The sequence below is a fragment of the Folsomia candida genome, unplaced genomic scaffold (assembly GCF_002217175.1).
Source record: "Folsomia candida strain VU population unplaced genomic scaffold, ASM221717v1 Fcan01_Sc022, whole genome shotgun sequence".
Lineage (NCBI taxonomy): Eukaryota > Metazoa > Arthropoda > Collembola > Entomobryomorpha > Isotomidae > Folsomia > Folsomia candida.
Genome location: NW_019091214.1, coordinates 2,295,996 through 2,318,464, shown reverse-complemented (window position 1 = coordinate 2,318,464; position 22,469 = coordinate 2,295,996). Strand labels below are relative to the sequence as shown.

General features: G+C 37.2%; 1 protein-coding gene across 5 annotated transcripts in view; it reads left to right on the top strand.

The window, feature by feature from the left end:
- LOC110858681 (protein held out wings) overlaps positions 1–22,469 on the top strand; it is a 53,339-nt gene that overhangs the window by 15,242 nt on the left and 15,628 nt on the right. For all 5 annotated transcript variants that reach the window (XM_035858931.1, XM_035858930.1, XM_035858929.1 and 2 more), the window contains 3 exons: positions 79–1,051; positions 21,234–21,296; positions 21,385–21,455. In XM_035858931.1, the coding sequence (XP_035714824.1) occupies positions 673–1,051; positions 21,234–21,296; positions 21,385–21,455 (513 nt within the window). In that variant the 5' untranslated portion in view covers positions 79–672. The remainder of the gene's footprint in view (positions 1–78; positions 1,052–21,233; positions 21,297–21,384; positions 21,456–22,469) is intronic.

The window sequence follows — 22,469 nt, the reverse complement described above, 5'->3', positions numbered from 1 at the left end:
ATGCATGCTGTGTAATGTTGACTCTTTAACTTAACCAAGAATTTGGTCTTAAGAGTCGTCTCGTCTTGTGTATTACAGATGAGAAGATGACGGAACCAATGCTGCCAGCCACAGTTACGATCTCTCCCTGTCCGCGTGAAGAAGGGTGAGAAGACTTGTTTCCTCCTTGACTCTGTCGACGACGTCTTTAACAAATCTTTGAAAACTTTTGCCAGTCAGTCCGAGAGAAATCTTTGTGAGTGGTGTTTCTATACCCCTCGCATCGCAACGCAACATCCATCCGTCTTCCAACCCGACTAACTAACTTTGCACTTATTAAACATTGCTAAATAAGTCCTCCTCCTGTCCCCACAATCTTCTTACAAAAACCTCCTCTACTAATAAAGACGGCACTTTAAAATAATAATTAATAAATAGGATCAGATATTAAAAACCATATACGACGTTATCAAACGACATTTTTTTCCAAAACGAGAAATCATTCATTTTCTGTGTTCTTCACCATAAGTGCCTTAATTAATTAATTAATTACTTGTTTCGAATACAAAAATAGTAACAACAATCCAGTCAAAAAGTGAGATAAATAATCGCCCTGAAAAAAGAAAAAATCTAAAAATTCTCACTCACTCAGTCTCTTTATCTATGTGCCAAAAGCGAGTCTAGCCCCAAAAAATGAAAATGAGTGACGGACTTGGTGTCACCCTAGTAAACTCTCAACCCGTCAGCGTGGTCCCGTCAGCTGTGGCGACGATGACCACGATGAATAATATCAGTGCGAGTGCCCTTAACTGCAACAGTTTGTCACCCACGAGCATGGCGAATTTGGCCACGGTGGTCAACAACCATGTCAACGCGACCAACATGAACAACGTAACCACCAACGGTGCCAATCATCACCACTTAAATAACATCAATATGAATATCAACATGAATAATAGCCAGCAGAATACGCAGAATATGGCCGATTATTTGGCCCAGCTCATCAAGGATAAGAAACAACTCGCAATCTTCCCAAATTTGTTTATGCATTTGGATAGAGTGCTCGATGAAGGTAAGGAAAATTTAGTTTTACAGATAGATATTTCAGGAAAAGCATGGCATGATTTTTAGGTTCAGGGTTCATCCGAAATTTCGAATTGGAGCATTTTTTATAGAAAATTCAGACCATTCGCATAATATTACGAACTTGTCTCGTGTCTCGTTTGGTTTGTTACTCGTATTTCATGTCAGGATGATCGTGTCATGCTGCACAATAGAGATGTGATGCTCTACTTTTGCACAAGAAGAAGACGAAGATCATAGTTTGCTAAACCTGACTCAATTTTATGACTCGTATGGTACAGCTTCTCTTGGTGATAATAATATTAGCCATCTTTCTTCACTTGCACACATGTAACGTACATAACAAGGCAACAAGTTAGTTTGGGTGTTGGATAGCGATAAAAAAGTAGATGCATTGCATTATGTAGTTTTGACTTCTTTTTTTACTACATTTGACATTGAGCTAGTCTTCTGTTTGCGTGTTTGATTGTATTTGTTACAAAGTTTACTCTGTCGTATGTACATCACATTTTTTTGTGTTGTCACTTAAAGTTGCTTGATGGAAAGGTTTCTTTTTCTCCGAATGACACAATCTAAATTATATAAATATAATATTTGGCTAAAGTGAGCAAATAAATATTCATTCATTTATTGATGTCTACTTGTGTCTTATCAGTTCTTGATAAGTCTATTTTTCCTGTCGTAGGCAAAAGAAAAACTGTTGGTTAGGTTAGTCTTACGATTATTGATGTAAACTTGTGTCTTATCAGTTTTTGATAAGTACGATTAAGGCTATTTTTCCTGGTATGGATGGACAAAAGAAAAACTGTTGGTTAGGTTAGTGACGACGGTTAATCTCTTTCTGAAATGTTTCAAATATCACTAACTCATCAAATTACACGTAATTGCAGCCCTGTAAAATTTAACGATTGAAACAAACATTTCCAAAAATGGGCATAATTATATTACCGGGCTAGCAAAAAAATAATAAGACGAGTTAAATTACTTGGAGTCATAAGCTGTCAGTGGTTTTATTTCGTTAGCATCATGTAAGTATGCAGTCATCGCAGTGTTTCAAGGCAATTGAAATTTAGTTTAATTTTTTTCTGGTTTGCATGTCAGTCTCTAATTTAATTGTGGGAAATAATAAATAAGTAAAAAAAAATCCGTTACTTTAAATGAATACAAGTGTTTACCCCACTTTTCCCACTGGAAATTAGAAGTAGAATGCTAATAATAAGTAAGGGATGCACTTTCCGTTTCACTGCGGGTTGTGACTCTTGCCGTGCCGTAAAAGAAACAAAACCAGAAAAAAGAAGGGAAACAGAAGCAGAAAGCAATTATTTGCGTTTATTCACATGAGCAACCAAGCAGGAAATCTCTTGTTCAAACAAATGTATCAGATTAATCTCAAGTTGATCTGCTGCCTGCCGTCCTTTATATTTAAATTGGTTCGTCTCCAACCAAAGTTATATAGATATCTCAATTGGAGATCCATGGAATTGTATTTCTCCGCTTTTTGGAATGCGTTTCCTCGCTAATTTGGCATTCAAACCGCATTTATTCTAATGTCAAAGTAGCATGACATAACATTACGTTACAAGTGGGAGGAGTTGATCTGTCTGCCCACCCACCCACCACACAGCAGGACAAGACCAGACCACCACACAATCAGATTCCTCTACGGCTTTTATCTTCATTTCGATTTTCTATAAATCACAGAAACATGATCAAATAAAGTGTGATTGAATTCGCACCTTTTTAGCCCGAGTCAGGGCTTATGGAACCGTCATGTCCGTCCGTCTGTCTGTCCGGCACGATAGAGCCAAAACGGCTGAACCGATTGACTTGAAATTTTTACCATATGCGTATTGGACAAAGTTAGGAAACGAGTTCGAAGATGGGCCAAATCGGTCCAGTGGTTGACCGGTGGGGGTCATCGGAGTGGGTGGGGTATTATGCACCAAAATTTCAAAATTGTTGTAGAAAGCTGAAATTTGGTACAGAGGTTGCTAATGGCTCCTACTAGATAAAAATGACTTCAAGTTGGAAAACTTATCATCTTGAGGGACCCTATGGGGTGATCCATACCGATTTTTAGAAATTGCTTTAAAAAGACGAAATCCGGCACAATGATACTTAATGGCTTCTAATTAAAGAATATGAAGTTAAAAGTGAGCAAAGTGCAACCAGAGTGACCCTATGGGGTGACCCATACTGATTTTTCAAAATCGTTATATCGAGCTGAAATTTGATATGGAGGCTGAAAAAGTGAAAACCACTGTTGGATAGCACATGCATACAGCTTAGAACTTCACGATGTTGAAGAAGCCCACTGGTCATGGTGGTCAAGGGGGAAAATTTGTAAATACTTCAAAAATTTGGTGCCAAATAATAGAAAATATCTAACAAACAATTAACCATCCACAACGCGGAAGTTGGTGATATTATGTCGGTCAATTCGGAAAAAAAATTAGAAGCGGGCTCTGACTTATTGAGTCAGGGACTATGTCCCTGACTCGGGCTATATGGAGTCTGCACTGTAGGTTTATTTCTAGAACGTGAACAGCCTCCTCACTTATTTTGCTGATGTTTGCTTATCTTCCTTTTACCATTTCTTTATATCACTTTAAACTCATAAATCAGAATATTGAAAAAAATCAGAGATGTTGCATCTGATAACATAAAATGTGTTTGTGCAGTTGGGTAAGAAGGAATTATGATTTGATCAAATTTATGGGAAAACAAGATGCATGCATACTTTTTAAGGGGAGTCAAAGTTTTGCATTTACATTGAAGATGATTTTTTGTGAAAATTATTTACATTAAAAAGATGAATTTCATGAGTACGTTAACCATTAAATTAAATTACCAATATGTACAAGTATACCGTACTCACTCACTCACGTGTCAAAAGTGACCAACAGTAGTTGACCGCAATTATCGTGTCGTGGCTGAACATGATTACGCCACGCAGGGAGGAAAATGGTCAACCAAAAACTAACCAAAGATGAGATTGAAAGTAAAGTAAAGTTCAATTCAAAACTTTAACGTTATCCCCATTTTCCTGAGAAAATTGTTTCGTTTGATGATGACCAGTTGAGCAGAGCACGATCTAAAGTGCAGGAATGGGAAACACCATAAATTGAAAAAGACTCACTTCAATTTAAATGGTGATTATGTTGTTTCAAGATTACTTTCAAGTGCTAGTGGAACACTTTACGTAATTTATTTACACAAAAGTCCAGTCAATTTAAAATTTACAATTTTATTGGGTCCATTTATTCCTTCCCCCCGCGTTTAACTTAAGGGTTATAATTTCATTGAATTACATTAAATTGATGATGATACACTTTACTTTAATCCCAATTCTGTCTCTATTGACTTAAATTGGCTGGTTGTGAGTGTTACGTTATTTTGTTAGTAATATGATACGTACATATGTATGATTGATAGTCTTGTTGTTTGTTGGAACATTTTTAGGCTCGTGGCTGCCAGTCGTTGTTTGCATATCGTATCTTAAAACGTATGCAGCCACACAATGGCATTGTGTGCCTAAAATGAATTTTGCGAATTATAAAACGCACGCCACAGAGTCATATCCTTAAAAAGCTCCTGCAGCATTTGTCTGCCTCCTCCGTCCGTCGTCATTGTCACCCACGAACGAACGATCGTCTCTAGTACCATGTAATTTTGTAGTATAATTCGCATCCTAGGATAACCTGGTCATGCATATGCATCCGTCATCCGTCGGGTCGCCGGTTATATGTGGTTTCAACTATGGTTGCGGTTTTCCATCTCGGGAAGAGCGAGGTTGGCAGACGATGACATAAATCTTTTAGCTAAATTTGAATCTTATTCGGTTGAAGGGTGACGATCACAATAAAAACATAAATTTGCATGCTGCCACCACGTGAATTTCCTAGTACTCACGGACGCTAAGTCATAATCTTGCAGAAATAATTGCTATTTTTTACCCTAGATTTTTTAATCCTCGTCCTCACCACCTTGCAAAAACAATGTCGACTCCACTAATTTTCTCCGAGTTTTATAGTATCACCGTCACCGTCGTCGGTAAATACGTAACTTGTACATGGTTGCATAAGAATTATGTAGGTATACCTAGAAACTTCTGGCGGAGACTGAACCTGCCCACGGAATAAATTTAATTTAATGCCGTCTCTCCGTGTATGGAACGAAGGAGACGGGACAGGTCGCCAAAGATGGAAGTGTGAATGCAATTCAACATGAATTTCTAATAATGAATAATGAGACATCAACCAGGCTTTTTATTCCACCTTCTTCTTCTCTCCGACCCACCACACACGGACCGATATGTACGTTGGGTAATCTGTGAGATGTACGTAGGTATGATGATAAATAGGATATTATACCCACCACAAACAGTGGTACACGGTGACTCAATGTCAGTCAATATAGTACATGTATGCAAGATCTCATCCGCTAAATAGTAGCACTGACTGGCTACAGAATAATTAAGCATTTCTCAGGTAAGGTAAAATTTACCTGGGAAATACCTACCGCCAAACTTGTAAAATACAGTCTAAAATCGGATTCATTAGCATTTTCACCGACTCCTGTATCAAATTTTGAAATTGACATTTTCAAAGAAATTCTTGTTTTTTATAAGAAGGAAGAAAGGGAAGGTTCGAATAAATTTGAGTACGAGGTGTGAGAAGGTGCATTCTCCACATGCTGCCGAATTTCATGAAAAAAACTGAAAGTTATGCAATATTATTATGCGCTGGATAAGTTAAAGTTTGTATGCATACAAAAGAAGGGAGGCAAGTGGTGTGAACAGGTGAATGCTTTACAATTTCGGGATCGGATTACGCACCTTTCCTTCCAGAGGCATGGATGGCGTTCCTTCATTATATGCATCCTATTTTTTTCTGGGGGACCTTGACTAGTCGGTATGAACGAGGGTCTCTTTTATAGGGTCCACTATTGAATAGGGATGAACAAGTGTATTTGCAACGACCATTATCCTCCTTCGGTGGCATTGTATGGCGGGCTAAGGGCACGAAAAGGAAGGGTCTCTCCTACATACAGACGTGCCGTACAAGTCAATAGGTTTACCCCATTGTTGATTTAGTAGCTCATTTTTTGACCATAAAGTAACTACTTTACTACTTTTTGAAAGTAAAATATTGTCAGTAGTGAGATTTTCTGTAGGATTAACTCACCACCAGACCAGAGACTCACTTCACTCAAATGCTACTCAAAGTAGGTGACACTCTGAGCTACGGATTTATTCAGGAGTAGATTAACTGAATAACTCTTCTGTTGACTTTTTTGCATATTTACTTTACTTACTACTATTCCTAAAACCGTTTCATACGGAAATAAAAGACCTTCTTGCATATCTTACTTATCCTTCCACGTTTTCCTTCCCATGAAAGAAGTCTATACTATACCCACTCTAAAATCTATCCATGCATGAGTCATACATTTCTTTCATAAACATTTTACTGATAAATATATAAAAAAAAGTGTTAATTGTAAAATGTCAGCCAGTTCCTGTTGGTGTTTAAAAGAACGAATTTTTCCCCACTGCGTAAATTATTGAACACAATTCACTCATTGTTGTCAGCAATGCGTGGTAGTTGGTAGTTGTTACAATAATGCAATTTTCTCTCAGGAGGGGAGCTTCACCACCTGCCCTTCACAGATCTCGATGCCCTTTGGATATGTGGTAGGGTCCCATGAGTGTACTAAAACCCTGAAGTGGTTTGACTCCATGGCCACATTGGCGCCCGCCACACCCACTCAAAGGTGCCAAAAACACGAAAAAAACCCTGTTTTCATGTACTTTAAATGTCACCAAAAATCCAATTTTGCTCGGATTTTGATAAAATTTACATTTTTGTGATCCCAGATACTTGTGTGATCATATCTAGTAGATATCCCAAATTTTTTGAAATTTTGAATTTTTTCGAATAGTTCATCAGCTCGAAAATTTCGAAAATTTCAAAAAAGTTGAGATTGCTATTGAATATTATAAGGCAAGTATCTGGGATCACAAAAATGCAAATTTTATCAAAATCCACGTAAAATTGGATTTTTGGTGGATTTTTGAAGTTGGTAACTTTTGAGGTTTTCATCCCTTTGAGTGGGTGTGGCGGGCGCAAATGTGGCCATGGAGTCAAACCACTTCAGGGTTTTAGTACACTCATAGGACCCTACCACATATCCAAAGGGCATCGAGATCTGTGAAGGGCAGGTGGTGACGCTCTCCTCCTCAGTGACTTATGCATGCATGCACATAGCTTGTATGCACTTACTTTACTTATATGCATACTGCTCGTTAAAGTGTAAATTCAATTTGGGCAATGATTTATCTTATTTCTCCATCTCTTGAGCCATACATAACTAACTGAAGGAGTATGCATATAGTCACTTATTATCGCCTTCCTTCTGTTCTTTCTTCTCCTCATGGTGATGGAAGTAATTATTGTCGAGATTGTAAAGTGGGCTGTTTCTGTTTACTTCCAAAACCATCTTCACAATGGATATCTGCCGTGATTTATTGAAATTTGACATTCTTCGTCCCTTACTTTATTCGCGTTAGATATCGTATCGTCACAAAACAGCTTTGCACAACAACTCTGAAACAGTACCCGCGGAAGGGTGGGACAGAGGGACAATGTCCCCACGGTTGTTCGATGTCCCCATGTTATATAAATCCCTCCCTTCCCTATCCTACAGTGTTAATGTCCCCCGATGTCCCCACACCTTCCGCAGCCACTGGTTTCAAGTGGTAGCTAAATAACGACAAAGGACAGGACAAACTATTTACGACCGGGGCATATTTATCTCCATTCCATTCCAACTTTGGAATAAGTTTGCATTGTTTTTCCTTCCTACTACGATGATAGCATAGCGTAGGCAGGTGGCACATTGTTTTAGTTGAGTTGCTATTAATTATGGGCGATATATTAATTTCACGTGCAATTTACCCCACTGATTTACAAAGTTACATTAATTGTCTTTAATGTTTCCTATATGTACATATGGGTGGGTTGTAAATGCTTTCGGGTTACTTGGCATCCTTCCAATTACTAATCAACGATCGGATTCTCTGTTGGATATTAATTCCCCAAATTATGATGATCATTTACAGAATTGTATTTCCTTTCTTGGCCAAATGCCTTCCGCTTTTACGTGCACAAACTTTCCTAATGTACATAATAAAAAGCTCCCAAAAAAGAGAATGCTAATTGATAAAAGTATCCAACTTTTTAAATGGCCCATTACAAAAATGAAAATGATACTGGTTATACTTACTATGGTAGGTTTTTATCGATAATTCGCTATATTCCCAAACAATACTTTGCATTCAGATGCAAATTCGCAATTTAATTTTGCACTCGACTCGAGTAGCTAGCCACATAAATAGAATAGAATGGAAGAATTGAAAGAAAATGACATTTCACTTCTTCTTGGTTTCAAAGCAGCATGCAACATCGTGACGGAGACGATCTCAATATTTGCTTTAAGCGAGAGAAACATAATAATCTTTCCGTCATTTCAGTGGTTGACTCACTTTACTTGGCTTTAAAAATTTAAAAAGCAGGTTATATCTCATTGTGTCCTTCGTATCGTGGTGCAGCATTGCAATTGTAGATTTGTGCTATCTAGAAGCAGGGGAGAAGAAGCAGAAGAAAATAATGATCAGAGGGTGGATATGTATTTATGATCAAATTTTTCATTTGATTTCACAACCGACGGTCAAACTTTGTTGGTGGATCACAAAAATTTCAAAATATTTTGACATATTATCACATATTTCTAGGTTTTCAGACGCATTTAGAAATATTTCCTCTATTATTTAAAAAATTTATATATAATAAATATTTGAGATATTTTTTACAAAAATGCATTTATTTTACAAATATTTCAATGAGACGAAATTTTGTTGCTCAAAGAAATTCGACCACAAAAAATCCAGAGATCATAAGCACAAACTTTGCGAAAATTTTTATTTTTATGTTTTTTTATACATACTTCGTAAATATTTTTTTACATTTTTTTCGTAAATTCATATCCACCCTCTGATAATGATGATGAATCCTGGTTCTTTCATTTCAATCGTCTCTCTCTGCCTGCCTGATGCGGGTTTGTTTTGCAATGTAACGTTGTTTTGTGTTGTCTTTTTCATTCCAAGCATATTCCTCCGAGCCTAGGTTGAGGTTGAATGACTGTACCATTGCAAAAGTAGTATTATTATTATTTCGCTACTTTTGCCAACATCATCATCATCATGTGCAGGATGAGATGATGGGATGGATGAGTAAAAGCACCGTTATTGCATTAGAAGAACGTAAGCAGTTTTCATTTTCCTATAGCTTAACGTATTTTGTTATGTATGATCTTATATTTCAAAAGTGTGTGTGTGTCCCGATATATGTGCGCAGCAGTAAAAAAAATAACTACACAATGCAATTTACAATGAAGGGTTTTGGTAAATCCCTTTATTCATTTTTCGACGTGTACATATATTTCTAAAGTTTTAGAGGGTTTTTATTTTCATCTGGAAGGGGTGCCCAAGAGCAATAAAGTTTCCTTTGACTCTATATTGGGATCATGTACATATGTTAAGAAAAAATGAGACTGGAGGCTTTTTACATACAGAAAAGGAAGGGTTTTGAACAGTCGACTTCATAAATTTTAATTTTTTTGATGCTCTACTTTCTTCTGTGTGCAAAAAGGTCTCGGGAAAGTGAAATACAGTATTTATTTACATACATGAAGCCACATATGACAAAGAATTATACTGACCGATCTGTTGTTTACATACGTACGTAAACTGACCGATATGATCTATTTCACGAGGATAATGCATTTTGCATCTTTATTGCTGTTTTATTATTTATAGGTCGTTCACGTAGGTATCTAGGTCTGCAACCATTACGCGTTATTGGCACTTTCGAAAGCTGCGTACCGCGCAAATATAAATAAAACTAATAATTGAATTGGACCATAACTTGGCATGTTATGTTTCCACAAAAAAATATAAGTAATTCTGAATCATCATTCTCTTTGATGCAGGAGCTACGCTAAGCTAACCATGTCCCGTTTTTCATACAATCAATAGTCCTTCATCATCATCCCCCTCTTTTTTTGCTAACGAGTCGTAACAACAATGAATCCATCCATGACGCAAGTAGTACTGTAAAAGTCAAAAGTTAATCTGCAGTGGAATGTATGTATGTATATGCAACTGCATCTGAATTTATGACATTTATTAAAAAGATGTCCAACTACGTACGACAGAAGATTAAATATCATAACAATCATAAATGGTATAAAGTTGTGGTTGGTAAGTTAGTTTCGAATCACATGAGGAGAGAGAGACCGATCTATAATCTAAGTATTTGGGTGATGTGGTTTGATTGACGGATGAATGTTATTTATCAACATAGCCGAAATATCAACTATGATGTATGTACATACATTTTTATATGGCGTCCCGGTCTCTGTGACGTGCTGGTCATTTTGTTAGATTTAGCAGAAGCCATCAATTCAGTTACTTGTATCTCTCTCTAAATGGTTATGGCAGGACAGGAATATGTTCGCTCTGATTCTGATACAATCTAAATAAATTCTCTAGATTTTCTCCTCTTGAGCATTGAATGGAATGCATCACTCGATCTGATGCAGGCTGATGATTAATGGTCACTTTTTGCAAACATAATCGATAATCGATGTAGCCAGCAGAGTGAGATTAAAGAAGATGAGAGGAAGTAAAGGGAACGAACGTAAGTGGAAAGTTATCAAACTTAGCAGATGGCTAAAATCCAATTGTAAATGGGGTAGAGTTTTCCAAACTGGGAACGAGAAGATGCCGTCGTCGGTATAAGAATAAAGTACATTTTCGTGATCGTCGCCGTCGTCATTTTCAACTTGAGAATGTAAACGTTTGACATAGTTTCCGCATTTTTTCATAAATATTTTTTACATAAGTGGACTCACTCACCTACAAGAATTTTGCAATAGAAACCTCCAATCTCTCTGTATTTGGACAATTTTGTAAGAAATCTCCAAATGGGACGACAACATTTAGCGACAAAAATGTTTACGTTGCCCTCATTCATAGATATCAGTTGTGGAATTTAATTTAATTTTAAGCATAATTTATTCACCTAGAGGACCTATTTACAGGGGAATCTCTCCTCTAGATCATACTATTGCAGTTTTGCTGGCGTTGAGTGGAAATGTTTTAACGCCGTATTCTTCACAGCTCCCTTCGGAATTATAACTCGGGCTAGATTGCTTTAAACCCAAGAGTACCAGAAGAAGAAGAAGAGGAATATCTCAACTAACAGATCTTTGCTTTTGCTTTGCTCAGACTAAACTTTCTCGCTCCAGAAAAAGAGAGACGAACCGAACTCTGAGTGCAGCAGAAGCATTTGACTTATTGCCGGTTACTTTCCTGACTTTTTATTTTGGTCATGTTTTCTTTCGCATGACTCAGAAAAAGGTTCGTTGGTTGGTCTCTGCAAGTTTAAAACTTGCCTTTTTCTTCTTCCACGAACGGAGGAGTAATACTTGCCTGACATGAACCATACTCCAACCAGAGGCTCTTCTGGAACTGTACAAGTATGTATCCGAGCCAGCCAAATCTTTCCGAAAACGCTGGCAAGCCCCCAGAATCCGGCAGAAATATAAATAAAGGACAAGAGAACCCTCTGTTTAGGTCTTGATGATGATACTGAATGTATAACGTTGTAAGTTTCATACTCATCGCATCTGGATTTTAGTACTGCGCTGGCTGCGCTACTACCACGGCACATTCCATAATGTACCTACCACTGCACTACGACTACAATGTAACGACATTAACATTTCCATTTATTAGAATTTAGCCGAGTGAAGATGAGCAACGCGAGCCAAGCAGTGGGCGCGGAAGGTGTGGGGGCATCTGGGGAAGTTAGCATTGTAGGATGGGGGAGAGAGGGGTTTATATAACATGGGGACATCTACAGTCAAGAGCAAAACTTTACGACATATGGAAGAGACTTTTGGGACATGTTATTCAAATGGGGAATTAAAGGCCGTAAAGTTTTGCACCGCGTACCTTTCCGAATAATTTTTTTAACGCTGTGATATAATTTTTATTGAATAAAGCGTGCAAAAGTAGGGGGTGACGTGGTAAATTATTTTTGTCGCCGAATTTTTTTCAAGGAACTACAAGGAATTGAAAGAATTAATTTTGGAAGAGACTTTTGGGACAACACATTGTGCTTATGGCTGTCCCAAAAGTCTCTTCCAAAATTAATTCTTTCAATTCCTTGTAGTTCCTTGAAAAAAATTCGGCGACAAAAATAATTTACCACGTCACCCCCTACTTTTGCACGCTTTATTCAATAAAAATTATATCACAGCGTTAAAAAGATTATTCGGAAAGGTACGCGGTGCAAAACTTTACGGCCTTTAATTCCCCATTTGAATAACATGTCCCAAAAGTCTCTTCCATATGTCGTAAAGTTTTGCTCTTGACTGTAACAACCTTGCGGACATTGTCCCCACACTTCCGCAGTCACTGGAACCAAGTAAACTACTAGAAAGAAGAGGGCGAGTTTCTGCTTGGTTGTATTATATGATGGCACTCGGTCTATAACAAATGTACATAATTACCATCATTTTAGCTACAATTAATTCTCATTTAATTCCAAATTCCTCCAAATCAGTGATTACTTAATCGCGAACCAAATCAGATAAAAAGCTTTATACGCAACTCTGCAACATTACATTATTAATTATTATGACAAATACATTTCGTGTTTCGTGTAATAAAGGGTGGAAGTTATGTAATAAATTTGCATGCAAATCTCCAATATCCTTTCCTTTTATATCCTCCACGGCGTGGGAAGCATACATACAATATATTTAAAATACATACATAGAATCCATACATGCAGAAAATGCATGCAGTAAAAAGAAGGCAAATATTTGCACCGGCGGTGACGACCCAGACAGTTTGGTACCCTCCCTTCTGTCTATAAAAAATAAAAAAATAAAAGACGTCGATATGAAATGAAATGAAATGCATGTCACGGGAAATGGAAGACTCTCCCAATTTGCATACGACTACATATTCTTATTAAGATCTTCGTTTACTTTGGGGGAAGATTTTTTCAAATTTTGAAAAGGTCAGCCATCACATATTCGTACCGTTTATGCACACCGGAAAGAAAGTGACTTGCACTTCCTCTCACTGGATGTGTGTCAAGTAAGCAAAAATCTGCATAGAACTTTTACCGAGATTTTATTTTAAACAGGCACAAAAGTGATGATAATTATAGACCGCACGTGGAATAAAAAGTTCTCTGTGGGTATTTAGAGAACAATCATTTTGACGGTTTTTTCATCCTGTCGTGTTTACATAAACTCCATGAATGGACAAGTCTAAAGATCATCATTATTTTTGTCTGTCTGTTTTAAAAATACTTATGTACGAATCCCAATTCCTTCCTGAGGTCAGTGTCGGCTCATGTTTTTTGATGACGTTCTTCCTGAATGGAATGAATTGCATTCCTTCCCTGCACACCACAGTCAGTTGGCCTCTAAGCCGTTAAGTTTCAGTTTACGACCCATAATTCTTTAACAACAAGCAAGCGTACAACAATTTTAAGCATGCAAACGGTTATGGTTTCGCTCTTGTTGTCTTATTTTGAGTGAGTGAATTGTTTATGTATGTGCAGTCATTAGAATAAAATTGGACCGAATGCATTATTATGCACACCTATATGCTGCTAAATAGGTGATGGCAAATTTTTGGTGCATTTTTGCAAAAAAATATTAGAAAATGTTGCAATTATCCCAATACAGATATTTAGCAAATTCTCTATTTTTTTGCAAAAATTTGTTGGAAAATATTGCAATTATATTTAGAAATTTCTCAAATTTGGAATGCATGCAAACAATGCAATAAATTTTGTGCTGGCAAAGAATTTAAAATTTTTGATCATGATGTTTCCATTTATTCAGCATAATTATAGATCTAACTCACGCTTAATTGGCAAAAGTTCCTCGCCCACCCTACATACATATTTAGATGCGCCTTGTACATATTAATACGTATAAAAAATATATATCTTTTATTCCGTCAAGTTTTACTTCATTGTTTCTGCTCACACGACGGAACGATATTTACAACAGCCGGCCGTCATTTTTTTAAAGATTGTAGAAGAAAAGGCAATTCACGAATTGTTACTTCACATGCAACAAGAATAGAACGAGAGGACGTAGGTGGGAAGAAAGGGCAATTTAATTTTATGATTTGCTAATGATTATCTCCGCCTTTGCATTATTGTGATGATTGTATTAAAGGTGGGACGAGATTCACGAAAGTTTACATTTAAAATATAATAAGTGAGACACGAATGCAAATAATGTTTACTTAATGATTCTTATAATATGCTGTTCAGTTCGAGCAGGCAAAGACGTGTTTCTGGGAAAGTGCGACACTTTCACAGTTACATTTCAGTTATTAAGATTGTCACCCTGCTGATTTTCATCATCTTGTATGGATTTTATTTACTGTTATTATTATCATGCCACGATTTTTTCTCGCCATTGGAAAGATTCCCGAGTAGAAGTCACTGTGTCGAATTCTGTAGTAATTGACAAAAAGATAGATGCATATTGTATTCTGCAAAAATCTTTTTACATACACAATCCTGCAGAAAATTTCTGTCAGTGTGCATAATTCTGCATAATTGTCTGCAGAAATTGCTCTGCACAAAGCTTTTCTGTAGAAAATCGGGCAAAATTTCTACAAGGAAAAACTGCTCAAATTTTTAGTCGGATTGGTCCTTCGTAGAACATATTATTATAAATTTAATAAAAATAAATTCCTCTCCAGAAATCAGAGTGTCTCACCTTCCAATAAAATTCAAACATTGTCAGAAACATGTGTGGGACGATGTTTCATTTTTCAAGTAGTGTTTGAGATGATGATGAATCTTGACCTGAAATTCTCATTAAAACTGAAGCACATATTCATCCGTACACACATGACGAAATTGTGGTTAGTTAGACGCGCAGCATTACTACTAATATTTTGCAGTGACACTTCTTTGTGTCAGTAGTCGCTGGGAGAGAATAATTTATTATTAAAAAACAAGAAGTGGACTTCACTTGTCACCAGTAGGCGGTAGTCGTTCGTGGATGATGGAAGTTTATCATTCCGAACAATCTACTACATACTTACATACATCAACTCACTACGATGTCATTACAACTCATGCACAACTAAAAACCACAGAAGACTCAAAGTAATCACGTCCAATCACAACAACACAACAGTAATTACACCGACACAAATGAGTAGGTTGTTGTCTTGCAATTTGGTTGAAGTTGTGTACCAGATGACAACTGGTTTGATGATGGATTGATATAAAGCATGGAATAAATAAATACTATTATTTTTTAAGGATGGACTTGACCAATGTATGTAATAATAATCAAATGATGCATATCATTGGAAGAGGTGGGTCCGCCGATAGTCAGCTCATCAGATTGATAACCCATTATTTTGTTAACAGTCAATACACACTTATGTTATGTACGTATCAGATAAATATTGTATTGATGTATGTTTGATCGATGAAAAAGGTCAGAGAGGGGAAAATGTCATTTATTTGTTGATTTTGTGTGGGAGTTGAATTTTAAATTTCCAGATGACGCAAGAGATAGGGCTCAATCTTTTTAATATGAAAATAAGTAATCAAATCGAGCCAGACGAGAGTGACCAGACCACCATTGTGATTTCCAATTCACGGTCCTAAATATTTACTCGACCGGTATTTTAATTATATTTTAATACGCGTTGTAAAAAAGCATGACGAGGTTTAAGTTGGTTCCAGATTTAGACTCGTGGTTGAAATTCCTTGTCTGCGAAACGAATAAAATTTTAGATCATACGCAATTCATCATCTCCACTTCAAGATGAGTGTGAGTTTGTCAGGTCTTAAGGAGAGAAGACGCCGGCGAGGAGATTGCGGTTTCGGTCGAGATGAAACTTTGATTTAAAGCAGGGCAAGATATTTCCTTCGTGGATGTGACACATGGTCGAAATTATATTAGGAAAGCAGCAGGGTGGGATTTCATTTAGGTCTTGTAAGCTAATTTGCATAATTTGTCATGAAGAGTTCACTCACAAACGTTATACTTACTTTGACCAAATCAAAATTATAGATCACGGCCGACACAGAATCGCTTTACCAAGCGACATGATTGTCTTGTTGCCTTCTGATTTTTGTAATTACAACTGAAATGCGATCCTATCTACTTCCGAATGGATCCTCCTGTCCGCCATGCATCCATCTGATAAAATAATAATAATAATAATAATGCAATGTCCACCCCTGTCCATTATTTTATTGTGCAAGCAAACGATACCTATGAACAATGCATACACGATGATCACTATACTCGTGGGCGGATTGATGCGAATCATTTTTAGGGAACTGACAAGGTTCGTCATGAGTAAGGAATAAAAAGTTGTAAAATTTTATGAATTTACCGTCTTGTTGATACGAGGTTGACAAGGAGGAGTAGCTACATATGAAAAGTGGCTAAAACTTTTGTTTGTCGGGCTATTTGATCATTCTTATAAGGGTTTTGATCTGTAGGGTGGATGAAAAAAGGAGAATTATTTCGATGTATACTAGCCAACACATGGTTATTACTTTATTCTGCCTCGGATTCCGTTTTATGACGATAAAGTAATAAAAAAACGCAAGGACCACCGACCCACCCACCCGAGCTGAGCTACACAGTTGTAAAATAAAACATATAAGGACGCCAATAATTCGTTTCAGTCAGGTCGGACGTAGGATTGTAAGTGAGACTCATGAATAATATATTTCACGAGTTTGATTCATTACAGATCAACTTTGTGTATCAATGCCTTATTGAATTTGGAGTAACAACAATCGGTTTTCTTTCCAAAATTGCCGACCGCACTTTAAAAAATGAATCACTTTCCTTCTTGGAACAAAATCCATTCATCAATCCAATCCAACAAATGAATTGTACTTGGATTCGATTGTGGAGGAAATCAGCAAGTCGAAGGTTTCGCCCGTGTGGGTGGCTGATGGAAGAGGCGGAAGCCATTTAGTGGTTGGGTTTGTCTCTCTATCAAGTTTTTCATCCGAGTGGTGAAAACTTTGTAATCATCAAATCGGATCAAAGTTACTTTTTTTGGGGCCGTGATTGGTCCAATAATTAATGCTAATATCATTCCATGTCAGTCAGTCAGGCCTAAAGTGATACGTTTCTTTGTCTCTTATACACCTTTGATAAGTACGGGATCATTTATTCCCTTCGTCTCATTTAACTCTTTCAAAAAATAAGCTCTGTCTCTGTGAGTAATGAATCTGCAAGTTGTACATATTTGGAACGAAGCACATTTAGTTCAGTTCAATTACTTTAATTTTTTAACAAATGATGAATGCATGGTTAACATGCGTTTTCAATATTAAATTATACATTCACACAACGATTAGAGTCACATCCATCCATCCAACGAAGCAACAATGGAGAGCACCTTCGATTTTCAATTGTGCGGAGGCGAGATTTTTGGAGCGGTGTGGGGTGTTTTCATTCTCAACATTCTATTCCACATATTCTCTCTTGACTTCTCGACTTCTAAACCAAACAGAAATCGCTTATCTTATCTTTTTCTCTACAATACAATGCAATATAATGCATCACAGGATCTAGTCGGAGATTCAAATTCGACGAGAAGATGGTAAAAAAGGGAGAAACCAAGCCACAGACAGCACACACGTTAAACGATTTCTTACATATATTTGGTATAAAGTAAAAATTGAATTAGCCAGCATAGGCAGGCGCATACGTATGTGATTTAAATTTAAGGTGGTTAGTGCCCATCATCATGCCTAACTTGGGCGTAACGATTTTTGTCCGCCATCCATCCACAAGACGATCCACAAGAATCCACTTATTATTATTGTAGGAGAGCTTTTTACGTTTAACTTACCTCCTCTCTTTGACTTACCATTGTGTTTCATTGTACTGCACTCACCTTACTTCTGCTATGGTTTGGTTTGTCTGGTCAAGAAGTTGCTGTTGGTGCCAGAAAACAAGTGCCCACGCGGAATTTCATTTCAGGTCTCCCTACTTACACATGAGATTCAAGATTATAGTTCATGTTCTTCAGCTTTAGCTTTATTCCACGGCAGACTCATCTGCACCAAATTTCTCCCACATCTGTCACACTTTTCCTAAAAATGTGCCCTTATTTCTGGAAAATTTGGGAGGATTATCTTTTCACCGAGTCATTTTCGGAAGGAATGATTCCACTGTGTCAATCACCGTTCAGTTTGGACAAGGAGGAAGAGGGTAGACCATATTTTAGTGGCGGATGGATGGATAGGTGCTTACAGCGTCATGCTTATGTATTTAATATCATGGTGAGTAAGTAGTTGGGAATGAATGCGGTTTACGAATCATCTTCATCACCTCATGCTTAATAGTATTGCTCAGAGCGTCGTCATTTCACATCACCTTTTGTTGTATTACTTGCTACTACGTATGTATAAATGGTCAAGTTTCTTCACTACGTACGTAAAGGGAAAGCTGTGAAGTCAAACTATTAAGAATTTAGTTGGCTCTTAGCTATTTAGCGTCTCCTCAACCACATTCATAGGCCTGATGCCATGCATACTTTAGTACGCTTATAGCATCACATCACCGGCTGATCAGAATCAGACACGTTAATTTCATGTTTATCAGGAGAGAGTATGAAGGAACGAGTAACGAAAAATATCTGAGCTGAGGCACAACGTCTTTTATTGTAATGAGTGGTTTAATTCACGGGCACATTCTTTAAATAGGAGGTGCTCATTCGTAGCAGCATGATGAAACATAGCAGATTATTTATTAGCAGCCAATTGGGATGCATATAAATATGGTCTTAAAATTGTAGTATTATTGGTACATACATAATCGAATACTTGCTGCTTACACTTATCACCACCACCACCGCCACGATTTTAGCAGACTTTTGTGTTTAGGCGTAGTATTTCTTATGTACTTATTGGCACGACGTCGTCGTCGTCAGATGAATGACGACACTGCTTAAAAAAAGTTAAATATTCTAGGTTCCTCTAATTATGAGGGCTATTCCATACACGTATTTACTTTTTTTCTTCAAGTGTTTAGTAGTGAAACTAATTTAATCAAGCCTATGAACGACTGCCTATCAAACTTCTTTTCAATAAATGCTGGTGCTTTCCTCGGTTGTCTAGTGCTTGTCAGGCGGCTGGCTTTTTATATTATTTATACGACTGGTTATTCGCTCATGTTTGTACATAAAAAAATTATTTGGGATTTAAAAAATTGCTCAATCTGATAAATTGTGCATTTATGTGTAGCAAGTGGAAAATCGAGCGTAATGCTGGTGTCATAAGTCATTTATGGATATTTTCTTTAAGGAGTTGAGAATTATCAGGGTTAGAATAATGATCCGATTCTTGTCATAATTTGTTATCGAGATTGTGAAGCCTGGCAGCAAGAATCTTTTTGTCTCCTTATTTGTTTCCTCGACGTTTATTTGTTTGTTCTTTGCCCGTCATGTTTTTTTGAATCATCACATCACCCAAACTCACTCAACCTTGCATGCGTTATTAGTAAGTAAAAAATGTGTGGGTGGATGTAAGGTGACTTTGTTTGCTGATCTCAATCCGATTGGTTTGGTATTGTATTTTTCATGTATTGTGCATTGCATACGTACTACCACTCAAATTGGGATGCATTGTGTTGGAAATAATGTATTACTAAATTCTATCCTTTGGTTGGATTGTGAAAAAAATAATGTAATGTTGTCTCGTCATGTTTTTTGGCTGTCCAAATCAAGCCCAAATTAAGCAGGGTCCGATATTTTGTTACATATTAAAAAGAATTCTTGATACGAATTATTATGTGGAGTGGGCTTTACACGGAAAGAACGACATTCCAGGAAGGTTTAGATACATTTTTAAAGTAATATTCTTGTTCTGGTTTGTCCACTAATCACCCCCACAATTAAATAAGGAGTGTGCGAACGACATTTATATCAAATACTCGCATACATATTATCGCATTCAGGTTAAGATTATTTAGTTATTCAAATTGAGTAGAAAGCAATACTTGTTTTTCGAAATTACAATATAATAAATGAAATCTCAGTTTGAAAGGCGACGACACCAGAAAATGACTTATTTATTTATGGCCCCTACGAAACATTGTTACGAAATTGCACATAAGAAACAAAGGACGAGAACATAAATTACGTATGAAATCGGATTAAGATAGTGGAAAGTAGAACCTCCTCTCATCTAATCTTATGATTTAGATATCAAAACGTCAAACTTGATTTCAGAGCATTGTTTGCTCAATGATTCATTTCTGTTTCTGACACCCACTTACTTATTCCTTGGGCTCAACCAATACATTTATGAAAAGAGTTTTTGCTCTCTCTAGTCTCTGTCCGCTCATGAATTATGCACCAGTCCGCGTATGTATGTATCTGTGTGATGGGGTTTGCTTGCTTTAATTTTCATAAAAATGATTGTTCGCCGTGTGGGATGATGAAAACCTTGTGTCAACAAAGTCACTGATACGGGATGGATTATGCAGCTCGGGATGACAGCTGCTGTTGAGTTGAGACATGTTATCATCGCACCTTCATTTTCTTATGCAAGCAGCACTACTCCTACATATGCAGTGGCCGCGGAAGGTGTGGGGGCATTAGCATTGGAGGATAGGGGAGGGAGGGGTTTATATAACATGGGGAGATGATGGGGACACCGAATAACGGTGGGGACATTGTCCCGCGGCCACTGCTCCTACTTCTGAATTATATTGAATGGTAAAAGTCTGGTGAAAGTTTTTCGGTCTGCCGGCTTATTGAATATTGTCGAATGGTGGACAAAGAAATATGAGAAAATTATATAATCGAGGTCATGGATGGAGGGAGAATGATTGATTTAGCATTTCAGCAGGTCATAAAATTTCATGACTTTGTCAAAATGAGACAAGGTCCCAGAATTTGAAAAGTTTTAGTTAGTCGTGACACCTTAATGGCGCATTAACACGAGTTTTCTGTCCGTAACATGTCACCAGCTTTACTAATGTTTTAACTTTGTAATTTACAGAAATCGCCCGCGTTCGAGGGAACTTGTTTCACCTGTCTGGCACCAAAGTAGAGCCTTTAGAACGTATGCGGAAAATGAATATATTTGATTATTCAAATGAGCTCCCTATCAAAATAACATAATTAACCAACCAACCTCCACTAAATTACAGTGCCCGAACCCGTCGGACCAGTTGTCACCTCATCAGAGAAAGTTTACGTTCCTGTCAAAGAGCATCCAGACGTAAGTTCCCTCTTCTCTCCTGGTCCCATTATTCCGGAATTTTAATTAATTTCCCTAACCCCGTGTCATCCCCGTCATAACCACTAAGCTCATGGTCAAAATTACGTAGATTAGTAGGATGGATGGAAAAGTGACTTAATTTTCTCCCCTATTTCAAAGAACGACAACTAAAAAAGTTTATCCCAAACGAAACGTTGTAAAATGATCAAGTTCAAGATTTATATGCCATTTATTCCATCCTACACAAAAACCAAAGCCTGTGGCATTCGTCAGACTTACGGACAATGGAGGTCTCCCAGCGTATGCTCTCCGATTTTGACCATGAAACTAATGTCAATCGATTTTACAAATTTAAGAAATATGAAATTTACAAAAGACACGATCTCACAATGTTTTTTTTGGCAAAGATACTTGAATCCAAAGAGGAGAAAGCGCGCCCTAAAGTTGACAAATTTTACACTTTCCAAACTCACTTCGCGCTTTCTCCTCTTCGGATGCAAAAATCTCTGCCAAACGTGCTCATTGAGAGATCGTGTCTTTTTGCGAATTTCGTATTAAATACATTTTTGATAGATTGATACTAGTTTTCTGAAAATCTGATACAATACGCTGGGAGACCTCCATTCTGTCCTGAGTGAAAGCTACGACTGAGGACTGTAGCATTTTCTCAACTATTTCTTTCTTTCTTTCTCAGCTTAATAAATATTAACGATTCCAGCAGTCTCTCCTCTCTCTCCGACTTTGTTGAATGCCTACATATTCCGTGGAGAAATTAGGATCTGTGAGGCTAAATTGGAGCGTGTTGTGACTGAGCCGCCCATTCTATACCGCATTCTATGCATTATATGGGATAGTACATGGCGAACATAATGTAACCTTTGCTCTCCCTACTTACTTGTCTTGCTTGATACTCACTTGTTTCTTCCTCTCCTCGTTGGCCACTTGGCTGCTAAACTTGACTTTTACTCAATTTAACTTCAAAGTTGAGTCGTTGGCTTGCAAAAGTTAGACACA